The sequence below is a fragment of the Thermobia domestica genome, chromosome 8 (assembly GCF_964235325.1).
Source record: "Thermobia domestica chromosome 8, izTheDome1.hap1.1, whole genome shotgun sequence".
Lineage (NCBI taxonomy): Eukaryota > Metazoa > Arthropoda > Insecta > Zygentoma > Lepismatidae > Thermobia > Thermobia domestica.
Window position 1 is genome coordinate 16,432,593 of NC_137461.1, and position 27,506 is coordinate 16,460,098.

At 36.6% G+C, this 27,506-nt stretch overlaps 1 protein-coding gene across 1 annotated transcript; it reads right to left on the reverse strand.

Moving 5' to 3' along the window:
- Window positions 1-24: 24 nt before the first annotated feature.
- On the reverse strand, window positions 25-24,963 carry LOC145692714 (E3 ubiquitin-protein ligase Mdm2-like). Its single transcript, XM_081768129.1, has 2 exons — window positions 23,855-24,963; window positions 25-3,329 (listed from the first exon to the last, which is right to left on the reverse strand). The coding sequence occupies exon 1, from the start codon at window positions 24,851-24,853 to the stop codon at window positions 24,059-24,061; it is 795 nt and encodes a 264-aa protein (XP_081624255.1). The 5' UTR covers window positions 24,854-24,963; the 3' UTR covers window positions 25-3,329; window positions 23,855-24,058.
- Window positions 24,964-27,506: the final 2,543 nt, after the last annotated feature.

Consider the following 27,506-nt stretch of genomic DNA (forward strand, 5'->3'; position numbering starts at 1 on the left):
TATTAAATAAAACCAGAATCAGAGTAACAAAAATATAAATATATTTATTTTTCCCACATCTTTTACAGCCATTTGTATCACAAAGATCAAGGCGAATACCTTGGTGAAATCATGCTCGTCATTTTCGGCAGTACTTGGCGATTTCTGCAATCGTTTTCACTCATTTGAAATAAAAAGTAAGAGCACTTAACACACAACCATTTTCAGCTTTTTAACTTACACTCACTACAAGATTCTGAACCTCGTGACATTTACCTTTACTAATGTCCCACTAAAGCATATGATTATTCTGCTAGGGTGCTTTTAGTTGCATTAAACTCACTCTCATATGGGCATCTTGTGACGCTGGTTGATAATCAGCCTTTGTCGACTGCTGGCTATTTTAATTAGAAACTTATTGCGGAGAACACATTTTTAAACTCGATAATTAAGTAATTTAAGGGTAGTCGTAAGAGGCCTAATCAATGCGAAATTAAAATATCGCTAATTTTACAGTAATTATGTGATATCTTCAAATAGATAAAAGATAATCAAAATATGGAACAAGAGCGCGCTAGACAATATTATTTTGTATAAGGTGCTTTTATCAGTTATTTTGTATAAGGTGCCTTTATCACGAGTCACCTAGTAGCTTTCCATTTGCAGTCATTTAGAAACTGTGAAAATAATATCGATGTTCTAAATGACTGGAAATCGAAAGCAGATAAGTGAGACGTAAGGTGATAACGGCATCTCATGTAACATAATATCGTCTAGCGAGCTCTTGCTTCACTTTTCGATTATAGTTTATCTTTTTGAAGATATCACATAATTACTGTAAAATTGGCGGTATTTTAATTTCCCTGTGATGAGGCCTCTTAAAGCTGAATTGTCAGATGGTTTAAAACAAGCAGTAATTACAGAGTTTGTTAGGAAGTACTTTAAACTCCCTCCACAACAATAAAAGTAGCTACAACGTCACAGTTCTGATCTTCTCACGTTAAGAAAGTGAAGGTAAATGCCGTGACTTCAGAAAGATGACAAAACAAAAATATGTTGAGAAAAAACATTTATCACAGTAGTACGACATCAGTTCAACACGTAAGTGAGTAATAATGTTGGTACTCACTTAAGAACCCGTTTCTTTAAATTTCACTGTAGTGTTACACAGTGCCGCATTTCGGAGCTCGGTACCCCAAAAATTGCATGTCCAGCTCGTGAGTATGGGCAATCCAATCGGTATACTGAAGGGTCGAGGAGACCACGCTGCAGAGGAAGGTAAGCATGCTGTATTATTACTGCGTAGATTCGAAGCACTTTTAAGTTAATGTAGATGAGAGTTTCTTGTTTTCGTATTTGTTACTGCATAGATTCAAAGTGCACATCGCTTCTATCAAATATAAAAATCCTCTATTTGCTCTTGATTTTTTAAAACTTTTTCACACACAAGATTTTAAAATATTATTTAGTTTTTAAATTTTTGCGCGCTAGGCACGGGCCTAACTGGCCATGCGGCACTAGTATTACCGGTAATGTGATCCTTAAAGCAATGTAAAATTCCTTAAAATAACCGTACTGAAGAAAGCAACAAGCTGGTTGCTGAAACATCTACGGTGAAGTTTTAAAAAAAACGGGTCCTTAAGTGCGTACAAATATTACAAAGATATGCATCCTGTCAGATAATTGCGTCATATACAATTAGTGTCTTTATCAATTGGAATTTATAAAATTCCATTTTTTTTTATAAGACAACGACATGCGTTTATGCATACATAAACATGAGTGGACATTGCTACAAGAACACATCGGTGACATAAAATTGCTGATCTCCCAGAATTAAAGATAAAAATGTGCATTGTCAGAAACATTGCCACCGCACAAGAGTGTACTTAAAAACATTCTCCTTTATAAACATGATTTTTACCAAAGCTCTAAATCATTTTTAAATAATGTTAAGTCCATTGATATATAGCATACAACATATTTAAAAATATATCCCGCATGCTTTATAGAACTCCTACAGTGGCTTACAAATCTAATCATTACATATTCGGTACTGAATTACTATTTATAATTTGAGCATGGACATCCCGGGTGGTCTAGTGACTAGCGCACGTCTTCCTACAAGATTCCAGGTGCAATTCCAAGTATATCAACGAAATTTGAATGGAAATGGAATGGAATTTTGAGTTTTACGTCCCACTGTTATGCCGGTTAGGCTAAAGGAGACGGTGATAATGAGTAATGAATGAAATGGTGGAATGAAGAAAGTGGGAGGAAACGGGAGAACCCCGAGAAAACACACACACACAGTGTGTGTCCACCACAAAGTTCACTTGGCGGGAGCAGGGTTTGAACCCGAGACCCCTAGCACCAGAGGTGAACGCTCTACCACTGAGCCACCGCGGCCCCCCGAAACTTGAATGCATCACGTCGTTTGGATTCTACCTGAAACTGTAGGTTCACGTCTCATAGCCTCGGCGCTGAAAACGGTCGCTAAACTTCAATAACTAAACAAGAAAACATTGAGTATAAATAAAAACTTGAGTACGACTAATAACCCAACATATACAAACTGTCTTGTGTGTGTAGGTTCCTCTGTGAAAGAACAGCGCACAGATTGAGGAGGAACTGTCAAGTCACAAGAAAAGGTACAAAATACACGTTTTTATCATTCCCTTCTTACATAAAAATAGTTATCTATTATCGAGTTTACACTTTTACTCAACTAAACACAGATTGAAAATAAGGGCAAGGTATCTAAAAGTAGGTTTTGTCTTCATACATACAGCGTGTATATATATATATATATATATATATATATATATATATATATATATATTGATAGTACAGTATATAATGATCACCTAACACAAGCTGGTGAATGGTTTTCGCAGCTGTTGATTTCAGTTGCACACCTAATGTTGATACTAATGCAAATTTGACCCATATGCATGTAAATATTGTTAATTTTATAATTTGATCAATATACATGTACATTTTATAATTTCTAAAACAGAATAGCACATTTTACGACATATATTAAGAATATGAGGCCAAGTAAATATTGCTCCATATACATTGCACTTTTCATAAAACAGAACGTTATTATTCCTAAAAATCGTATTTAATACGTGATTTTACATTCCTTTGTGTAGGTTAACTTTAGGAAAACATAACCGTTATGGTTATAAATACAATATTTTATGTAAAATGGGAGACTCACGCACCAACCTATGTTAGATGGTCACTATAATCAAAAATGCTACCAATTCCGGTTGAGATGTTGAACGAAGCTCTTGTGCCGTGCCCAAGCAGAAATATGTCCGTCAGTAGCAGGTGCGAAGTAACTGTAAGTATGAGCGTAAAGTACGATTAAGTGCTAGAAACGGGAAGTAACTTTCCTAAGTAGTCATTTCAAGCTAACTCTGGAGTAAAATTTCGACTTTTGATTCATTTCTACGTTTACTTCCCTTAAACATTACTCTTCTTTTAAAATTAACACACTGTCATGCAAGCTTAAGAAAAAAAGTGGTGTCGATTGATAATACGGATCCACGTATTACTATACAAATTTGTATTAATATATTAATAAACGAATCTGTATAGAATCGAAGTATGTTGTGTTCTTACCTTCGAGTATGTACGTAGAGATCGATTAATGGAAGTTTAACCCGTGCAGCATGGAATTGTCTGTAAGGTAGCAAGTGAATCGCGGTAGTGAAGTAAATCGCGGTTTGCAACTGTGTTAACTAATGTTAATTGTTAATTACATATCTGAAATATTAAAAACTTTTATACATGACTGTACCTCAGCTCAAGGTGGTTAAAAATCAAGCAAACAGATTTTATTTTAAAATATAGAAAATTGCAAATAAAAAAACAACTAAAATAATCTACCAGGCTAGATTACGCACCAGTTGTTTACGGATTTCACGAAAGTGAGTGTTTAGAAAGAACTACCATATAAACTAACTGAACCTGCGCGGTCTAATCAGCGCATCGTTCTGTTATGACCATGAATCTCCTCACTGTGCATGTCTCGTTACTAACACAAGTAAAGAATAGGAGACTCAAAGGAAGTGAATTGGTATGTATAGGTGTTGGAGTGAGTTTGTAGCAAATCTGTAGAAGTAACACGATATGAAGTGGAAATATTTTTTCTAATAAATCCAATCCGTCCAAATACGCCTCATTGCGTCTCTTGGGGTTTTCGAAGTTGCCAGCATGCAATAGGTTTTGCCATTCAGATTTAAGCAAAGCGCCTGTAATGTCCGTCAACCCACCATACATAACTTCTCTACTGGTTTCGGCCTGCAACAATGTTAATCTCATGGGCTCAAAACGGCTCGTAAAATGTTGAATAGGACAATAACGACACAGTTTTTGAAAATTTGAATGAGAACTGGACAATCTATACAAAATTTGGAATCGTCTAGCACTTGTGGTTTTCGACATCTCGTTGGCGAAAGCATTGCGGACAAACATATAAACCTAGGGTTTCAATATATAGATACTTCCAATCATAGTGACAGTGGGCAAAGAAATGTAATCTATCTTAGACAGAGAACTCAAGTCGAAGAAAATCAATCTGAACTTTTGAGATATGAGAATGCTACCACTTCTTTCTACATGTAAGTTTTCTCTCTTCAACTATTGAATCTGTCTTCACTGAGAATGCACTTTAAAGAATTTTCATGGAGGTCTCTCGATAAGTCCTATTGTAATAACTTTATTTTGCTTATTGTTCTTTTAAAAGTAATTCTGAAATAAATGAATATTTAAAATAGCTGACTTCTAAAGGGTATTTGTTATGAATATGTCTGCTGAGATTTTGCAATAAATTGTTTCAACAAGCAAGATTTTATATTGTAATAAACACATGTAAACTGAATTCTAATTCTTTGACAATCAACTTTAATTTATAATTCATGAAGGAACAAGTTATAATGAAACGATACTATCACTACTACCACCCTTTTATGTCAAATTAGAGATTCATTCTTAATTGAAACTCCACAACTCCTTTAGGAACTTATTTTTTTAACATCTTTTTAAAGGAATAACACGTTTAACTTCCTTTTTTTCTTATCCGACACACAACAGTAAAGGTGGCATGTAAAGTTAAAGAAACGAAAACACTGAAGTGTTGGTAAAATAACACGTCTATACTAAAACATTATATTTGTTGATGCTGGAATTGTGCATAATAGGAGAGGTGAGATATTGTGAACAAACATCAGTGTAGATTGAAGCGTAAATTAGATATGCCTGAGAATGGAAGTGATAAAATCTTAAGATTTCTTACTACACCAAACTTTCAATTATTGTTATTTTTAGGTTCTCAAAGGGAAAATTTGAACTAGATTCAGTGGCGGAACTAAGGGAGCGCCTGGAGGGGCCAGGCCCCCTTACTCAAATTCTTGCCCCCCCCCCCCCCCCCCCACACACACACACAGACTGATACCACTATAGGTCGACAAACCTGTGATTTGATAGTGGGCATAAGTAAAACTATTACCGAAACATCTCTCGACAACAGAGTTACCAACTGCAGAATACCATATGTTGCAATAGTCTGCGTTCCCAGTACTAGAAAGCTCCACGCTCGTTTTTGTTTGTAGTACAGCAAGATCTAATTCATCGAAATCTGTAAGGTGCATGCATTGACCTCACTATCTGAACGTCCCTTTTAACATCTGTCACTTATCTGGTTATCTTCTTTGTTTTGGAGAAAGAACCAGAAAAAAAAGCAAAATCAGTTGGCAGTCTCATTCACTTCGATGTTGAAAGTCATACTAAACTAAGATATGCTTACTTACAAATAGCAAGCACTGCAGTAAAATATTACACTTGGTCGCGGCAGTAATGTAAAAGTGGTAGCTACTCCCATGACCAGGTTATATCATCAAGTTATCTGATGTTTAGTAATCAGAGAGATATCAGGAGTTTGTGGGTGATATGCCATTCAGTTAGTTCAGTCAGTGAATACCCACTTTATCACATATTTTTGTTCTTCGTCTAAATGTGCATTTCTGAGAAAAATTAAGCATTAAGTATTTCTGAGAAATTTACGTTGTAGGAATTATGCAGAACAGCAAATCAATAGTGACATGAATTTTCAATAGGATATACTAATTAATACCCCTCTTTCAAATATAATCTCAAAACTAACAGTATTAATTTAGCATCGACTACAGGATAGTAGCGTTAAGTTACTTCAACTACATTTACTTTAACGCTTTGAAACACCCGAGGATCAGGGGATAAAAATTAGGAAAATGAGTCAATAGGACCATAAAAATTTCCCTAGTGACACCGAGGAAGAATCTTGGTAAACTCCTCAGTCGAAATATTTACCCACGAGGAATCGATCACACCATCTTCCGAATCTTAAGCTGATGTTCCACCGCTGAGCTTTGGCCATTCGGTGTGGGTATGAAGTGCTTTGTGTATTTTAATTCACGTCAAATTCTAAAATAATTTTAAAAAAATAGGAAGGTACACAAACGAAAGGAAGAAAACGGCCCATATACTTCTTTTGCTGTAAGGAGTTCCCATTGAAATGTCTGCTTTGATATTGTTTGGTATTAGGGGAAGAAAAACATTTCCTCATTTTGTTTCAAAGAGTATTCACTTCATCATTTTAATGAAGCAAAGGCACATTCATTACTCAGTTTTAGAGCTCAAGGGTAAAAGTAACCAAAAATAATTGAGCTACGGCTAGATCAAAACACGAGGCTGCAATCGGGGCAGTTGCCCCGGGCGCCAGCAAACTAATTTGTGTGCATTGGTGTAGATACCCTGGGTGCCAAATGTCTAGTTTCGTCACTGATTAGGCTAACATATTTTCAGTGTGTGTAATCGGGACATTTTTCTGAAATATTAAGAATACATGATAATTATTGGCAAATATTGGCTAAAGTGAAACTTAAGCTTCAAGAGCAAGGTTTAAAATTTAAAGCGGACTGGGACGGCAAATCAGTGTCCTGTTAAGAGTTCAGTTCCTGTTTCTGTGCGACGTTTGTCTCTTAAGAACATTTGTCCTTATCCATTACTTTTTACTTTATTATAGGGATGGCCACATTTTTTTTTTCGAAAAATGGCTTTTTCGAAAACGAAGTTTTTTTCGAAAAAGGTAAAACGAAAAATTTTTCGAAAAACGAAAAAAATCGAAACAGGACAAAGTTTGGAGATGGAACACGAAGGGACGAAATGAAACTGAAAAACGAAACTGAAGAGAAATTTGAAGTTGCGAAAGAGCAACATTTCCTTCCCTGCCTGGTTTGATTGAAGTTATAAACAAAAGAAAAGAAACGCATCATTACATACAGATAAGCTTTACTCCCTGACTGAAACTGAATAGTATCTTATTTCGCTGATGCGGCGTGTTCTAATCGTAATAGCTATTTGAGACTGCTTTTAGCTAGCTATCTCGTACTCGCCTTTGCTGATACGGTACGTGGTTTCGTATTCGCTGTGACTGAATATTTTGGTAACAATAAAAGATTGTTGTTTAGAGAAAGGACACGTGTCCTACGATATCAACACTTCTGATATGTTTATTGGCCTAGTGGGAGAAGCATTAGTTCGTTATGAGGAATACCCAACCGACGTTCATTATATCAGTTACCAACGCAGAGCTTGTTTCGAACTATATAAGAGAACTGCAAGAAGATATATTTTCGGGAAGTATTTACAATGGGAAAGTCGAATATATGGGAACATTTTACTCGTGAAAGTGATGGTGTTTCTTCAAAATGCAATTACTGTCGAAGTATTATCCACAATCGAAATTCAACTACTGGCTTGTGGTACCATTTAAGATCACGACACGTTGGTGTTATACAGGAAACATCAAGATAGCAGTCACTGGAAGAGATTATTGAGGCCGAGGGTGATCCAGAGATGGAGCCACAAAAGAAACAGAGGTAAGTGATTGTACTTTGGTGTCATTTGAATCTTCTAGCCCCCTCCCCGAGTGGGGTAGATAAGATTTATTTAGAGGACACTCGTGTTTGATACTCTTAGGGTAAAAATTAAAAATAACGTGACACGAACACATTTAGTGGACTATTTATCTTTACACTCTTGTAACTTTTAGAATAATATGAAAAAGGCTGAAATTTTGTTACAAACTAAGGATGCTACAGTATCACGAACATCCACAAAGATTCAAATGTTTTAGGCTTCTATAATAGTAATAAATAATAAGTTGGACGGGGCATGCACATCCACAGTACATTAGTGTTACATACTATGATCATGATATGATTTATTTCAAATAAATAGGTACAAAGTTGTCATCATAGGTATTCTGCCATTATTGGCAAATCACTTGCCGCAACTGAGAAGCTTCCATGCTCCATAGTCTTCACGTAAGGGATTGAAAATTTGACTTTTTTTCCAGAAAGATTTTGTTTCGATAACTGCTTGGATGAGTATCATATCCAACAACATAGAAGGATTTCAACGGACGTAAAGATCATAATGCAGTTTACAGCAATTTGATATCTCAAACTGATCTGGAGATATGATACACATTGGTAAAGTTTGCAACACTGGTTAAAATTATGTAATTGCAAGAATTTATTGTAATTACAAGTACCAAAATCTGTTTCTGCAATGTTATAAAAGCAAAGAGAATCAAGATACATTACGAACAATCCCCAAATACGTCATTTTTAGGAGTATCAGTACCAGTATTCACGTTTTTCATAACTCCCGAACGATTTGAGATATCAAATTGCTGTAACGGCTCCGAGAAGTTTACGTCTTTTGAGAATCACCTACGTAATTAGACGTTCTGTTTATGTAAGAAATTTTTCGAAAAAAGTAATTTTCAATTTCTTGTATTCATTCGAAATAAGCCATGGTCATAGTATTCGACACTAAGGTACTTCGGGTTTACATTTCACTGTCCGTCTCACTTCTATTCATAGACAGATCCAGGGGGGAAAGGTTATTCACCTCTCTGAGTTTCACAATCACCAGTGCTGCAAAAGTCGGTGAGAGAGAAAACAGAATCTTTCACTACCTTCTTTCCTCACTGTTGAGTTCGTCCTGAATCCGCCTCTGCTTTTATTAATACTATTATCAGGTTTCTGAAGTTTAGATGCTTGTCATATTGCAGCGTCCTTAATTTGCAACACTGAATAACAAATTTGTGTTGTAAGTTTTCGTTTAATATTTAGATTTGAGATATGTAATAACATGGCATAGTGGCGTTAAAAATATAGCTTTATATTATGTTGGCAACACTATTAATTTGTTGGTACTGCAGAGTTTATTAGACAGAGTTCCCTTGTCGTTATTTGCATCTTACAAAATTCCAGCCATTTTTATCAATTAGTTTCAAAATTACATGGGTGTATCAAGATCCATCTCAAATTTTTATACTATAAAGTGGAGAAGTTCCATATAATATAAGCCTAACTAATCATTTTTTTTTCTTTCTTTAAATGTAAAATCTCAAATGATTGTTGCTTTTCCTTTTAAAGAGACTCAAAATATTTTTCAAGTGAAAAGAAAACATATAAATAGGTGAATCGCAATCTAGTTTTTATTTTAAGCTTAACACCTTGCAAATGTGTTCCGAGAGACGTGAACCCAGCTATAGATACGTGAACTCAGCGTAACATGAGATACAAACCACTTGAGCTCCAGGCTGGAATCGAACCCGGTCTCCCGAGCCGAAAACGCATACGCTAAACATATAGTCACGAGGGACCTCGAATGGGGCTGCGTAACTAAGGGAAATGCTAATGAGCAAAATAATGGATGAAATGGTGCAACGCTACGAAATGAGGAAACGGGAGAACCCCGAGAAAACCCACGAGCACGGTGTTTGTCCACCATAAGGTCCACACGGTGCGAGCTGGGATCGAACTAGGGACCCCAAGCACCAGAGGTGAACGCTCTACCACTGAGCCACCGAGCCCCCATAGGAAATTGATCAAGGCTATGTACATACAAAGCTCAAGCGACTGAGACATTTTCTCAGGTCAACATGTTCTTACAAATTATGAAGTATTGACTGTATCCTATCGTCAACTTTCATATACATGGCTTTTCTGTTCTTTTCAGTAATGCTCAGCATTTCCATTTTTCTGAAAACATGATTACATATAGAGTCTTCCTTTAATAGTCTTCACAAGACTCGAAATGTGCAGGGGTTCTGGATAATATTTTGTTTAAGCGTTTGTGTCAGTCCTCTACTGCTTTATTTGTTCGATTCCTGTGAATGCTACAATTCCAACTTTGCGGAGAAAAATTTGGATTTTCCGGCCATTGCTCCGTAAAGTAATCACTGAAGACTTCGACTCTTCGTCTAATCGGACAGCCTCCATGTTGATCAACAAACCATCAGAAATATACTATACGGGTACTAGTGCCAGTGTTGCACACATCCGGACGTGACTGCGATTCTCTTTAATCTTGAGATTAGGGATGGCCACATTTCTTCGAAAAATACTTTTTCGAAAACGAAAAACGAATTTATTTTTTTGAAAAAGCGAACATCGAAAAATGAAATTTCCGAAAATCGAAAAACAGATTTTTCGAAAAAAGCCATCCCTACTTTATTATTATTACTATTAATATAGTTTATATACCAAACAACTATTTATATTATGTGGTATGAAACCAAATCTGGAACATGTGATATTTATTTACTTCCATCATTCCATCCGGCAGAGTTAGTGTAATTTGTACAAGAGGAAATATAAATTTTAAGATGACTGCTGGCACGCTATAACTTTGAGCTTCGCCTTATCTCAAGTAGATGCAGACATATCGGAAGGTTTGATTCTTGTGGAATCATTGGTTCAAACGATGTCAAAAATGAGATCTGGAGAATATGACTCTTAACGAACAACATTCGAACAAATTTATCAAGAATGTTTTGAGATATGCAAAGAAAATAGTCTTGAAATTCCAGAGCCGCAAACAGATAGACTGTAGGGGTTCCTCGTGGAAACGAACTAGATATTCGCCATCGAAATATCACAAATTCATTTTGGATAAATCTCTTCCTTCATTGGAGGCAGAAACGAATTTTTTTAAAGATAATATACTTAAGGCTTCCGTACACGATTATAGGAAATTTGAACAAGATCGTTATATGCGTTGCGTATACGTGATTCGAGAAATATTGAACAAGAGCATTCAACAGAACTCTTGAGTGGATAATACAGCCCTCGTACACGATTCAAGAATATAATTCGTTTCTGATTTTTACCGCTAGATGTCAGCAAATGAAGAATAATAAACAGCAGAAGATGTAAAAGTGAAAATTCTGGTACATGCTGAGAGGAAAATATGGATTCTGAAAGCGGGAAAGAAATATCTATGGGAATAGTTGCAGCGGGAATTATGACAGTGTGTTTACGAAGATTAAAAAGGAAAAAGAAAAAACGTTCTTGTTGGACAAGGCCCTGGATACTAAGAAGAAGTTCGAAGGGTGTTCTCATGCTGAACAACGAGCTACTTCATGAAGATATTTCATCCTACGAGAATTATCTCAGAATGGACCGTTCGAGCTTCGATACTTTGCTCGAATTAGTATCTACCAAAATAACGAAGCAGGATACTGTTATGAGACAAGCTATCCCAAGCGAACATAAACTGGCAGTTACACTTCGTTTCCTAGCAACGGGCGAGTCCTACACTAGTTTGAAGTTTTCAACAAGAATACCAGACACAACGATATCTAGATTCGTACCAGAGGTTTGCTGGGTCATCTACGAATCATTGAAAGAAGATTATTTGAAGGTACGGTATAAATACGTGATTTTATACATCCTTGTTTGTCTATAGCTTGCTTCTTGCAGCTTAATAATCAACGGAAACTAGCTGTTTCAGACCTACAGTCACAAACAGATAGAGGTTGGTGCCATTATTTTTTATGCCCCTAATCTCCATTTATTTATGTTCGTGACTGTACAAGGGACATAATGATTAAAATTAATTTTTGTGGGCAAGACAGTGGATAAGTGGGTAGCGGGCCATACAGAAGTCGATAACTGGCCACCCCATCCTATAGCATTATGAAGTATTGTTTTTGTTATGAGCAAAGGAGGGTGGATAAGATTAAAGGCGTCCCTACACGATTCGAGAGATCTTGAACAACTGTCTAGAACGAGAGTCTCGAATGGAAATGACGTCACTTTTCTCTCGAATGCTCTTGAATGGAAGAGTTCCATTCGAGAATTCTTATTTTGATCACGTTCTAAATATTCTTGTTCAAGACAATATTTTTGTAGGTAGTCTGTGTTCAATCCGTCTAGGACCAATCAGATTTAAGATCAAGGAAGAAAAAGAAGGCGGGTAATATGGCTGTCTGGGAAAGAGCTGCTGTGCTACAATTAATAACATTATACGAAAGTGAAGATTGTTTGTATAACGTGAAGTCGCCGGACTATCATAATTAGATCAATCACCGCTCTACATTCAAAAGTGAAAACTTTTGTAAATTACAACATTGTAGAGCTTATGGCCCAGCATTATGGAAGTAATCTGGAAACATCCAAATGTAAACTCAAAATCCTCTCAATCACATTAAGTTGTATGAAGACGAGAGAAAACCAAAATTGATTTCCCGATGAATTTCGTTGATCTTTTTTGTCTACAAAAATGCATTTCTAGAAACCTACAAGGTAGGTATTATCTCTGTTACTATACCAGTTTCTATTGCTACATGTGAAAGTTCATTCTCATGTTTGAAAAGATTAAAGACATATAAGCAATTTAATGACTGATGATAGGTAAAAAGTTTAGGATTGCTTTATATTGAAGAAAATTGCTAAATCGTTAGATCTTGAAGAAGTTGTTGATTTGATGAGTTTGCTGCTGCCCGCAAGAATAGAAAGATCCTCTTTTAAGTAGAGGCATTCACCTATAAGTTATTTTCTTTATCCGTAAAAGTGTATTTCTCTGCTTCCACTGAAATCCATCAGTTACACCTATTTTAAACGCCGTGATTAAATAACTACTTACTTATATTGGAAATCAATAGTATTAATGTACCCTAGTTGTTTGAGGTAGTAAATTCTTGCATTTTCACTGTAAAAGAGTAAAATCATGAACAACAAAGATGAAAACATTCACCTTGAACACACGCACACACACACAATTATATATATATATATATAATGTGTGTGTGTGAATAAAAATTTTCATTCATTGGAGATGGCCCCCTCAAAATTTTCTTCGGCCCTTCATTGGTCCCTCCTGAAAAAATTTCTAGCTACGCTACTGACTAGATTACTAAAGGAAAATATGCGACGAACGTAACGAGCCGATGACTAACAAAAAGGAGCTATGTAAGAGATGGTTTTACACAGAGATGTTGTAGAGTTTCACGTAAAATAAGAAGTCTGTGGATGTGGAAAAACAACAACCATAAGAACAAAGTCCTGGCTTGTAAAAAGCACGCTAACTACTTGAAAATGCTCTAGAATGTATATCTAAACATAGAAAAGGATTCACCTTGATAGAAAGTCAGTTGAGATTTCTTTGTCGAAGAGCACTTGGTTCGAGAATTGTAAGATTGGGGTTGATGAAGTCATTAATGTGATTTATGCTTTTGGCTGTAATTGGCAAGCTGTGATCAAATGTTCTTATCATGATAGTTGTTTTAGCTCTGCTACGCTTGTCGATTGGTATCAGTACTATCGTGAAGTTTGTATGGTTTCATCTGACCAGCGTTATTGTAATTCTGGTGGTGTTATCGGTGGCGTGGGACATTGTGTGTAAATCAATTAAGTTAAAATTGGTCGGCGAAAGTATCAACGTGAAAGAGTTGTGGAGAAGAGTTGGACTGTTGGGATGATAGATGTAGACACAAATGAATTAGGTCTAGAAATTTGCCCTGATAACAAGTGGAATTTTCCAGTATTGTGTATTATTATTTTGAAACATGTTCGTCCTGAATCTTGTGTAGGTGCTGATTGTTGGAAGGCTATGAGAGGTTCACTGAAGCGTTTTCGTGAATATTTCACCGTTAATCATTCCGCAGATGTGATAATCCTGAACTGCAGTAAACCTGAACAGAAATGGGTAAAATGAGTTTTTAACGCATTGTAAGAAAACTGACTGCTTGAAGTGAAAATAAAAAAATAGGAATACGATTGACCACATGTCCTCGTAACTTTTAGTCTGTGTATACTGCCAGATCGTCATGTATATGGCAGAAAAAAAAAAAAATAATAAAAGAGCAAGTGCCACTTTCGGCGCTATTCAGGAAGCTCGGAAAAAGTTGCTTGCCTGAACATGAAGGAAAACGCATGCAGCAATCCGGTCAAGTTATATCATGGGTTATGGCGTATTTAAGCATATGCAATGTGGCGTTTTGAGTAAATTATATTCCAATGGTATTTTAATATTTGTTTGGAAAACAAATCGCTAAATAACGAAATTTGGAGTAATGCTGAACAAAGAAAAAATTGAAGGGTAATCCTGAATATAGCGTCTTTATTGAATGTTACATTGTGAAAGTGGACAGTACATTGCTTCATATGAGTATATTTTTGTATATTATCTTTTTGCAGGTGACTGGTGATTTATAACCGGCGTTGATACAAAAATACTAGCAGTTATGTCCAGAACATACAAAAAGAAAGGTGGTCGTGGGGCTCAAAAATATAAGCCCGAAGATCTTCAGAAGGCAATAGACTATGTGAAGATACACGGCAAATCATACAGAGACGCGTCGCTTAAGTTTAATGTCTCAATAGGCACAATTGCAAACCATATCAAGGACCCAAACCTGTGTATTGGTGTTGTGCGAAAACCAGTTCTGAAAAGCGAGGAAGAAACTGCAATAGTTGATCATCTGATTCTCTTACGCGATTGGGGCTTTCCATTCGACTTCATGGACTTACGGTTTCTTGTCAAAGCCTACTTAGATGCAAAAGGGGTTAATGAAACACGGTTCCAAAATTATGTGCCAAGGGCAGATTGGGCTAAGAACTTTTATACTCGACACAAGGCGAGACTGACGATGCGATATGCTACTAATATTAAAAGTTCTAGAGCACAGGTTAGCCGAGAACATATAGAATGTTATATTGCGAATCTCAAACGAAAGCCTGCAAGATGTAGAGGGGAAAAATGAAATCTTTAAGTTTAACGTCCCACGGTTATGCCGGTTAGGCTAAAGGAGACGGTGATAATGAGAGATGAATGAAATGGTGGAATGAAGAAAGTGGGAGGAAACGGGAGAACCCCGAGAAAACCCACGAGCACGGTGTTTGTCCACCACAAAGTCCACACGGCGCAAGCTGGGATCAAACCAGGGACCCCAAGCACCGGAGGTAAACGCTCTACCACTGAGCCACCGCGCCCCCCAAGATGTAGAGAGAGAAGCAATATATTCAATTATGATGAAACCGGTCTTAATGATGATCCGAAATCAAAAGAACATTCTTCAGAAGGAAAATCAAACACACAGAACGTATTATGAATACCACGAAAGCTGTAACATCAGTTATGTTTTGTGTATCTGGTGAGGGAAACATGCTGCCACTGTATGTTGGGTATAAAAGCGACAGATATGTGGGATGCGTGGTGTCAAGGAGGTCCGAAAGGTTGCAGATTTAACCGAAGTAAATCAGGCTGGTTTGACGAAACTGTGTTTACGGACTGATTTCTGACAATAATAGTTCCGTGGGTGAAACGACAGCGCAGTGCAGAAAGTTAAATATACGATTCATTTGTCTCCCTCCTAACAGTACTCATCTGATTCAGCCATTGGATGTTGCCGTCTATGGACCTTAAAAAGAAAAAAAAAAAAAAAAATTGGAGAAAAATTCTGCTGAAATGGAGAGAGGGACGTGGACGACACTGCACATCAATTCCAAAAACGCAGTTCCCTTCCCTACTCAAAACTCTTATGGGAACTGCGGTCCCAGCAATGTCTGTCAATGTTAAATCACGTTTTGAAGTATGTGGTATAATTCCAATTGGTGCGCAAAGACTGTTAAGTCAAGTGTCAGCTGCTGCAGAAATCACACCAAATGAAAGTGTATCAGCTGCCGTTATGTCAATGTTAAGCGAGTTACGTTATGGTAAACGTCCCGGTACTCGAGGAAAAGGCAAACGCAAAGTACAACTAGAACCAGGAGCCAGTGTCAGTGGATTTAACGCTAGGGATCACAGTGATAGTGATTTACCTACAGCAGGGCCCTCACACATGGACGTCGAAATGGGCAATTCATTGTGTTCTGATGAAGAACCAGTAAATACCACTGAAGCTAATGCATTGTCTGACACGGAAAGTGAGAACATTGAAATTCAGCATCCGAAAGTACGGCAATGGCTACTAGTCAAATATGCAACCAAGAAAAGCATCCAACATTTTGTAAGAGAGGTAATCCAAGTCGTAGACTCTAATTTCAACTTGAACCGCTTGCAACTTGTATTTGAATTTTTTCCGAATTTTTAAAATCAAGATTTGTGTGCACTTTTGGGATGTACCGAGCTATGTTATTGACTGATGCAATATATGGCCATCTTACATATTTAAAAAAAAAATAAATAAGAATCGTTTTGTTCAGCATTACCCCGCTTTGGGGTAATGTTGAACAAATATGAAGCTCTGGGTAATACTGAACAATACGATATGCGACATGACTATGTTCGAGGTTTTCTAAGGTTCCATTTCAACGTCCAAAAAATGAGACCAGAGAATGAAAACTGAAAGTTACCGTGATTCTTCGAAATATTGTGTTGTAACTGGTTCTGATAGTGGTATTTTGTCAGGTTAGTGAGTGTGTAACATCATACTATGTACTGATAGAAATAAACGTTATACTATTAAAAAAAAGACAGCAATATGTTTTAAAGAAGAAAGAGAAAAATACTGTTGGTCAACTATTCTGGGTATAGAATTAGATATACCGTAAGAGTCCACAGTCCCTTGGTACAGCATTGACTAAAGTGAAACTCTCCCTATCAAGAAATCCTACTAAACAAAACGTTGTTATAGAAAAGCTCTCCAAATCATTGACATTCAAACAGGAAAAAGATATACTCATGGAAATGCTTTTAGTGATGACATAAAAACATTGGTCATTAAGTTTTATGAACGGAATGATATATCATACCTAGGTAGGAAAGATACAATTGTGAGCAGAAACTATGGATAAAAGGGAAAGCGACAGAAGAAATATCTGTACATGACAGTGAGTGAAGTTTATGAACTAGGGAAGTTGGGGTAATAAGAAACAGGGGTACCGGTATTGTCTAACTTGTTATTGCATTCAGCGCAACAACATATTTCATTATGGCAAACGAATTCACTTTTCATATATTGAATAATGATCAGGCAAGAAAATCCAACAAAGAATATGATATCTTGAAAATAACACTTTAAGTTGATGATTTGGGACATTTCTATAAGTTATCAAATATTTATCTAATAAGGTTTGATTTAGAATCCAATAATGTGGACTTATTATTGCGAACGCCGATCATTTTCATAGTGTATCTAAAATGTATGAAGTAAAATTAGGGAAAAGAAATATCACTATGATTTACAGACAACAATTTACATGACAGATGGCAAATTTCATAATTTAGATGGAAATCATTTTTGTATATTTGTCACACAACTACGATTTCTACAACATCACAGGCAGAATGTTTAAATAACATTGCTTTCAATGACACCTTAGAAGGCTGTACGCTACTTTCAGAAAAATATAAAGCTAACTTAATTTTCGAATATAGCCCTATTAATGCAGGTACTGTATTCTTCATATGTTTCACGCATTAGAACCACAAAATCTCAAAATAATCTCTTACAATCGAAACATTTAGAATTTGGGAAAAATAGATGCCGCTTTGTGGAATATATTGGCTTTGATAGTTTGATTTTTAATACTAACGTATTACCGACTCGTGTAACGCTTAAATTTTCCATAATGTTAATTTAATGTAGATGTTTTATTTTATATTTATATCTAGTACGAATCATAAAATTTTAAATAAATTTTGAAGAAAAAAGAAAAAAAAGAATCCTATTCATGATGTTTTCCTTTTAGGCCATCACCACCATTCGCGCGCCAATCCAAATGTGGATCTCGTAGATGAGTGGATAAGGACGACAAATAACAGGAGTGTGACAAAAAGTGCTGTTTGCACCTCTTCTCGAACAAGCGCTACAAGAAAAAGCAACTCCCGAAATCGTCAGAAATGGGTTTAGAAAATGAGGACTGTATCCTTTTGATCCTCGGGCAGTAGATTTTACACCCTGTATGAAACATCCTTCTCGTTATAGCGAGACTACACCGGAAGCAGCTACAAAACCAACCGAGTTTAGAACTGAACATCTTTTGTACCTGGAATCCGTGATGAAGGGTGATAGAGCGGCCGAATTCCGAGCTGCGGAATCTCGCAATGAGTGGGAGGGGGGTGAAAGTGCCAAGAAATTGTTTGAGGTTTGGTTAAAATTAAAATGAAAAAAAAAAAAAAAAATGTGTACTAGCAGCACCAACTGAGAACATTGATCCAGACCAGTCCAATGTGGACGACCAGGAGGATCTACTACACGGGAATGCACACAGTGTGAATGATTTGGAAGAGAGAGGAAGTAAATCAACAAATGTACCTTGTGTGAACAAGCCAAGTACTTCTGCAGAATAAACTAACGTTAAGAATCAGCATTATCTTTACCTGAATCTGGCAGTAGCAACCATGGCACCTGTCGAACAAAAATCGGTGACCGTTCAATTAGTCTTGCTTTTGTCAGTTCAACAGTTTGGCTAACCAAATCACCGATAAAGAGAAAAAGATGCAGGACAAAGGAAACATTTTCCACATGCAGCAACAGGAAGGTAGAGCATTGAGAAAAGAAAGAAAAAAAAAACACGGGAAAATAGAAAAGGAAAACAACAGATGATGGCGACTGAACCTGTTTATCATGTAAAAGAAGCTGGTACAGAGAAGATAAGCAAGACATGAAGAAAACTTGGTTGTCTTGTGATCAGTGTGCTAGACAATTCCATGTTGCTTGTGTTCCCCCAAAAAATTTGTGAATAGTTTGCGTTAGACGAGGTTTCGGATGACGAAGATATTCTATTTGTGTGTGACGAAGATATTTTATTTATATGGGGTTACAGAAAGCTCTGATGAAATGTCAGATAATTAAACAGTCTCGCGAAGAACTTCAACTTCTACGAAGTTCTAAAATAATTGCTTCGGAGCACTAAAGACTACATAAGTATTTTCTTAGTATATGTGTGTGTGTATTTATTTACTACTTAGACCAGGCCTATAGGATCAACTTCAACCTTGACACCAAATGTTAATAGTCAGCATGCTTCTTCATTTCCTGTTAGGCCGACAAATTCCAAATGGTAAATGAGGACTCCAATTGAAGTGTACCATCCCCATTTAAAAAAGCGTTGTTTTGGCCTGAACCAAGTCCCCTTAAACTACGCAGAGACCAGGAAGAAGTTTAAAAAAGTACATTGAACAAAAAGCAACATCCAAACAAAAAAAATCTGTGCGCTCCAAATCAGAAGGAAAGAAGACTGTAAGCAAAACGTCAAGTTCATGCGAAAGAAATAAGAGAGATGATGACTGGACATACGTTGTCACTGCTTTCTGAGGCTCATTTATTGCTTTCAATCAATTAAAATAGGAAAGACAGTGCCAACTTTCGAACTTATTTCACAAGCCTCGTATATAAAAGAAAAATTCAAGGAATTGCTCTCTCACAAACATGAATGTGTACACTTGCCTGTGTGTGTGTGTGACTTCGAAACGCCTAAAGGACTCCTTGTATAGTAGAAAAAGAAAGAAAAATCGCTCGGCCTGTATTCTACAAGAACAGCTCAGTGCTAATTTAACCATGATTCTAGTCCCGATGTTACGAGTAAAAATCGGGATTTCCCCTTTCAGGCTTATACATACAAAAGTTGGACGAAGGAAGATCCATTCGCACGTCTAGTTACAAGGAAGCAAGAACCCGCCCGGTCTTCGCTCCGAGTCACCCATAAGCATAATCTGGCTGTGCGAGCACGAACTGATTAGTACGTGTGTGTTGAAGTGCGCTCCCCACCTTGTTGCTAAAGTATTAGTGGGTCGAACATTACGTGCTCGCGCATCTTTATATATCGGAGAACTGTGTGAGATATTGAAAGGAAATTCAAGGATCCAACAAGAGGACCCATATCACGTGATGCGGACCTTTGTGGACCATTATTCATAACCAACTGCGGACCTTCCTCTAACTGCGTGAAATCAACGCCAAAACAACAACGGCATCAGAGTGGATTGACCGGTCGAAGATTGTTGTGAGTATTATAAAACAATATTGCAAAAAACATATATTGTCAATAATATATCAAAAATAAAGTTCATGAGAAAGGGACAATATTACTCTATGTAAAATCAAAAATAGCAAGTTTTACGTTCGTGCAATTAGTGTGTTTTGCATGTAATTCGGTGTTAAATGCTATGTGGTAAAATTTCATTTATTTGCTAAAAAAGCATTTATAGCTTGTTGTATACATCGGGTTAAATCCCTATATACGTATACACATTCAACGGTACTTATACTTCCATCTACCGTTCCCAGCTTCGGTCGAAAGTGAGTGTAGGTATGATGAAATCAATTTTTGTCGTGGCATAGCTGAGAAAAGAGAGAGAGACAGAGATAGATGGATAAAAGAAAAGTGAGTAGCATATTCACGTTAGGTAAAAAAAAAAAAAAAAAAAAACACCAAGACACAACAAAAAAAAAACTCGATCACAGCGTGAAATGTCGTTCTTCATACTACAAAGAAGTGGATGCAGAACAACAAAGAAAGTGGGTTTCTTGTGACAATGTCACTTACAAGTCCTTGTGAAACGTGTTAGCAGCAAACACGTAAACAAATTTGATCTGCAAAGCATTTATGATAGTGATGAATCAGGGGTTGACTTTTTATGTGCTTCTTTGGACACTTCCGATGAAAGTGATTTTTAACATTTTAATATAGCTTTACTGGTGAAAACTTAAGGCTTATAATTATCTTCTGTTTCCTTTTATTTTTCAAACATTTGTGAAAGGATTCCGAAGCAGGTTCACAGTGTAAAAAGCATGCTTCTTTGAAGAGCTATGAATTTTAAAATCTTACAAGCTTTAGTGGAAAGATGCTTTTAATGTTTCTTGTTGCCCTACACTTTGGTAAGGTTCTAGAACACAAGTCCCCCCTCTTTAGCTGTAATAAAGACAGAAAGCAACGTGCTCTGCGGGGCTCTAAACCGCCTTCACACTCTAAGGCTTGATCGGCAATATTATGTAAATTAGATATTAAATTTTGGTACAGAACGGAACCAACCTAGCTACCAATCTATATAGAGACACCTGTGTTTTAGAACTTTCCCTACTTTTTTTTTTTTTGGGGGGGGGGGTTAACCCAAAATTGTCAAGAGAAATAGGCTTACTGAATATATAAACTTGGGAGTTCTGATATGTAAATAACGTAATTTACGCGTATTTCTCCCTTCAAATTAAAGCAATCATAATTTCATAAACAGTCCACTATTGGATTTTTAAGAATATTAAAATCATTACTGGTACACTCATGTCCAAAATGATTGTAGCATATCTGTAAGTGTCTTCTTGTAAGAATATAATTTCATAATGATTTTGCAGGGTATATTAATACTGATACTATGTGTACAATCGGGAAATTTATATTTGTGGTAAATTTCATAGGGGAAGAATTATAAATACGAAAATTAGAACGAGTAAAACAAAATGTTGCTAAACGGACAATAACGTTTTATTTTCGTTTTATTATTTTTATTTACTGCTCTTTTGACGTGAGATTTGCCATAAACATGTCTTTGCCGATTATACACATACTAACCACCTTGTAAAAAATACCGGGCAAATCCGTTATCAAATTATATTCCTACAAACAACATATTTATAGACATACGACAATAATTTTGGACATGAGTGTATATATCAGTCTATGCTAAAACATATTTTTGTTACTCATATATGAAACACTTATCTAAAATGGCTGTTGTTTTGTTTCGCATAAATCGGAGTGCTGGAAAATTATAATATACCTAAATTCGTTTTCTTGAGTAACTCTTAATAAGCTACATTTTATTAAAACTGCTTATGTGGTTTAAAAAGGCTCATTACTGGTGCATTCACCCTATGTTAAAACAACAAAGCTAACCTACCTTACCATACCTAACCAAAATTAGGCAATACTTAGAAAAAAAACAATTATTTCTTTAAAAAAAAAAAAAAAAAAATGGCTGTGTTTAGACCGAGTGCACAGATTTTTGGAAGCTGCGGACAACATATACAAACCGTGAACCTAAGGAAAGACATTGAAATGACAAACCTAACCTAACTAAAAGTAAGCAATATTTAAAAGGAAAATTGCTTTTTTTTTTTTTTTTTTTTTTTATTAAGAACTGTTGGCCCCCATCAGGGAGACATATGCGGAAAGTTGATCATTTCGAGGTGAATTTATCAAAATATTTCTTCACAGCCAGAAAATCAGACAAAACGGTTGCATTTTTTTTTTACTGTAGTAGGAATGTTTTATAAATTGGAATATTAAGATAAGTGTCCATAGTTCATAAGCATATGGAATCTATCTAACCTGATCTTAATGGTCGTCTGTAACGAAAAAATTCCGTGAAGCTGCTTTGCCTATTCAGTGTACGTACCATTGTAAAAACTTGCGCCATGAAACCCCCCGTATGAGACTTAATTAAGCAGGAAGGCAGTGGAACGCAATTTACCTTGCAAATATAGCATTTCGTTTATAGTAAAACAGCAAAAGGTGTTTTTCTTCTAATTTGTGAGTGAGTATAAATGAAGCACCGAACATACGTGGTTTTCCATTATAGTCTTTTACGTGCATACGCATCGTCGCTGACGCGCCTGCTCCCTATGGGATGCACACCCGTGCGGGCTTTCCACTGCGCTTCAACCCCAACTCGCTTAGAAAGCATACCTACGGTGCTCTAAGTGGCAACCTAGCACAAGTCGATTAGTGTTTTTATACAAGCCCTCGTAACAGAAATCTGCACCGAGGAATGCAAGTACACAATCCAAAAACAAATATGTAAGGTGGAATCAGTGAAAAAGTAGGTACTCAATGAATTCATGTGTGGATCCGCATTTTCAAACTACACCAAAAATGCTGAGAGAACTGCACAATACTTTCCTTATTTGCTGCTTATACACTGCTTAGCTGGTTAGTAGTTTTGCACCCGTTTCAGCACCACGGCTACATGAGGCTTGAATCTAGCTATAGGTTAACCTGAGATAAGCACTATGTAAGCTCCTACCGAAAATCGAACTCGTGTCTTGCGCAGATAACATGTATGCCAACAATATAGCCGCAAGGAAACTTATTATTGACGACTGCATCGTATACAGTTATTTCGGTGCAGTTTTACTATACAGACCCACAGATTTTTGTAAAAGGTACGAAAAAAAATTTGAGAAGTCTTTAATTTACCCATTTCATGCCGAGAACAGAACCCCACAAACCCCTGTGGTGCTTCCAACCCGTATCTACTACTTCTACTTACACTATGGATCCGTATAGTAAAACTGCATGGTTATTTTATCTAATTCGCTCACTATTATTTACATAATATATAGGCCTCCTACATGAATCACATACTTATTCGATTTCTAATAGGACTAACGAATTTCACCTGTAAATTTTGGAAACACTCTTCACAAGAAGAATAAAAACAGCCCGCAATGGTTTTCTATGGAAAAATGCACCGTAGACGGCGTAAATTTCTGTTGTTTGATTTGTCCATTCTTACTTACAAGTATGCCACCTTCACTAATTAATTACTTAATGTAATACTCCATCGCTGTGATAAAACATACCTCACCTGCAACCACTCCAGACCATATTATTTACCAGCAGTAATTTTACAATATTCGGGGCAAAATACTTAATCGATTAAGCCAACATGACATGCAACACTTTTCATAATGTGCCAATTTTTTCACGCCTGGTCAAAATAAATCCTTGTTATCCAATTACTAGCCACTGGAAATAGCAATTATTTTGTTATTGTCGTAACAATATCACACCACATAATTCCTAGCCACTCGGTCTATCCTTCTTAAGCAACTGCTTACAGGACACCTCGCCTTGGTGCAGCGCAGCATTCTTCCACAGCTATAACATACAGCTTTGTGAGCACTTTTTCCATGCACAACAATACTATCGACTTGGTTTTGTTTGCAAATTAAACATTTGCCCATCTCGACTATAGACATATTAGTTTCTTGAGAACTAGATATTTCACTACGTGAACTTACATCTTGGGAACTAGGTATTTCAGTATGTACACTTGTATCTTGAGAACTAATTTCACTATGCGGAACATTCACTGATGAATAATTCTCCCCTGTGTTGTTTCGCTTGAACTTTTTAGGGCGTGGAGGAAACATGTTCCTCCTCACTGCGAAACACTTACTACAGTACCGTGGTATCGGTGTGTTTAAAGTTTTACACCTAACACAGGTCCATATATCTCCCGGTAACAAATCAGGATCCTCGGACGAGGATTCCGAATTGTCTGCCCAGTCACTGTTACTATCGTCTTTTTGACCTACTATGCCAGTACTAATGATAACCTCGGAAATCCCCGATGACGAATCATCATCATCGTCAAACACATTTTCTTCCGACACACTTTGTACTTCATATTCAATGGTCGAGTTATAATCTTCAGTGTCTGATGACCATGTCGTATCAGATGTATCCTTAACATATTCGGTGTCATGTTCATGGATGCTGCTATATATACTTATATCATCAATATCACTCTTTGGTGACGGTGCTTTTGGTATTTCAAAATGCCACGAAACTTCCATGATGCAGGAACCTTGAAGAAAATTATAGTAAAACAACTGACAATAAGTTAACTTTGATGTTCCTGATCGCTTAGGTTTTGTCTTGTCTCGTCTTGTCGTAAACTATTATCAGTCAAATAGGTAGGTGCACCGGCTCACTATTCAAATGTGCTACTAGTGCAAAATGGTCAAACAGAGGATTTATGATTCAAAAGCAAAATAGAATAAGGCTAGTTTTAGACGAAAGAATTTATTGTAGCACCTCTCGTAGCAGATGTGCTGCCAAAAATCTCGTATAATATTCTATGGCATCAAAAGTATATTATGCTTTTACACGGTAGCATTTTGAGAAGCATTTTGTCGTGACGTAGCAAACAAATCACTTGAGAAGAGCGCAACTATGGCTCCAAAACTAAAAAACAGATATTTTAGTCGGTGGCTGGTGGTGCTCCGTGAGGAAGGAGGTTAAGTGAGCCCAGTATGTTTGTGACCGTTGTAGATATTTGAGTGACTGACGGCTGATATCATGTTGGTCCCTCTTAGGCCGCGCCTCCATTGCATCCGAATGCGACTGCGAACGCGAATGCGAATGCGAACTGCGAATTCATGTGCCTCTACTACATCCGAAGTTTTGTGAATGCGAATCAAGTTGTAATATCTCTTTCAAACCTTCAATGTGAAATATTTTTGCTTGAAAATTCATATCTTAAAGTTTTCAGAGCAATAATAATAATAATAATAATAATAATAATAATAATAATAATAATAATAATAATAATAATAATAATAATAATAATGTATTAATTTCCTTTGTGTGCAAAATAGAGTGAATGTCGCAAATGCCGCTCCTGTTATTATTATGCTTCTGTGGTAACCGCTATGTTCACTTTAAATAAATAAACTAAATAAAACTTGAGATTGCAAAATTAACCAACTTTCTAAGAAAATTTTCTCCATGAGTAAAAAACCCGTTTTTGCTATTTCAAACGTATTAGTCAATAATTATATGTATTCGTAAAATCATTATTTGAGGAACAAAGAGGAAATATAAATTGAATAAAAAGTTGCGGTTCGTGTATTAATTAGATCTTCATATTTTAAAGAGAAAACAAATAAAATTATAAATATCTTCCACTCCAAGTTCTTTACTTACATCTGCCCATAATTTGTTCACGACGTGTCGTTTGTGGTAATCTTGATGACCTTGGATCCACAATGGAACTTTATAAAAAACACAATTTATTAAAACATCAACATATATTTCCATTATTATTTTCATTTTTATCTCCGCACCTCGCACCGTCGACTACTTTCACGCAAAAATAACTTTCTTCTCTCACGTAGCGCTCAATTTCTCTGCAGACGACGCTCCATTCGCATCAATTCGGACGAACAATCCCAGCATGTTGGGATCGTTCGCATTCGCATCTTTTCGTCGGTTTTCGCAATTCGCAGGTCGGAACTAGTCGAGGCACTCCAATTCATTTACACGTGCTGGGAAATTCGCATTCGCATTCGCAATCGCATTCGGATGCAATGGAGGCTCGGCCTTAGAATATCTCTGTATTTATTTTTTCTTCAGTTCTGTTTCTCTTTTAGCCAAAAGAAAGGAATTTCACTCCTCTGTCCCATTTACATCCGTAACCATCCCCCTCCTGCGCTGTCCAACTTTGACCACATGCAGGGGAAAACGAAGGAAAAGGAGGGGTGCCATTTGCTTTGACGGCATTTCAGCAACAACCCCATCTGTTGCCAAAATAAGGAAACACTTTGCACTGCGATATCTTCGATTTGTCAAGGTCACTTGACTCCCGCTGGCTCTTAACACACCACGGAGCTGCAATCGGAGCAGAAATGCTGGGGAAAATGCTTACGAAATAGAGCAGGTTCTATCGACAAGAAATGCCATAGGATATGCCATGGCATGGGAAATGCTATAGCATTTGCTACTTTACACGGTAGGATATCGATGATACGATTTTTGCTACGAGAAATGTTACGATAAATGCTTCCGTCTAAAACTAGCCTAAAATACAGGACACAATCGGGAAAAAGCCAAAATCAGGAAAAAGGTCAAAATCGGGAAAGGAATTCAGACAGGAAAACAGGGCAAAAAGCCAAATGAACAGGGCAAAAAAGTAGAAGAAAGTGGAAAGTATAAAATGAAAAGAAAAGAAAATTAGAAAGAGTGTAAAAAAGAAGGGAATGAATGTACGTGTAAATGAAACAGAAAGTGTAAGTGTATCACAGGGCCCACTTAACCTCCTTCATCACGGAGCACTACCACAACGAAGCACTCACTAGCACAGCCACTATCGAACCTCCACTTAGGTTTTAGCCACTTCAGTAACGTTTACAAAAAACGTAATTGTCTTGTCTTGTCTAATGACTATTATCAGTCAAATACGTAGGTGCACCAGCTCACCAGTCATATGTGCTACAAGTGCTAAATAGTCAAACGATTACCTCAACCAGATGATTTAGGATGCAAAAGCAAAATAGAATAAAATACAGGACATAATCGGGAAAAATGGAAACAAATCAGGAAAATAATCAAAGTCAGGGAAAGGTCAAAATCGGGAAAGAAGTTCAGACAGGAAAAGAGGGCGAAAACCAAGATGAACAGGGCAAAAAATAAGGGTAAGTGGGAAGTATAAAATGAAAAAGGAAAGCG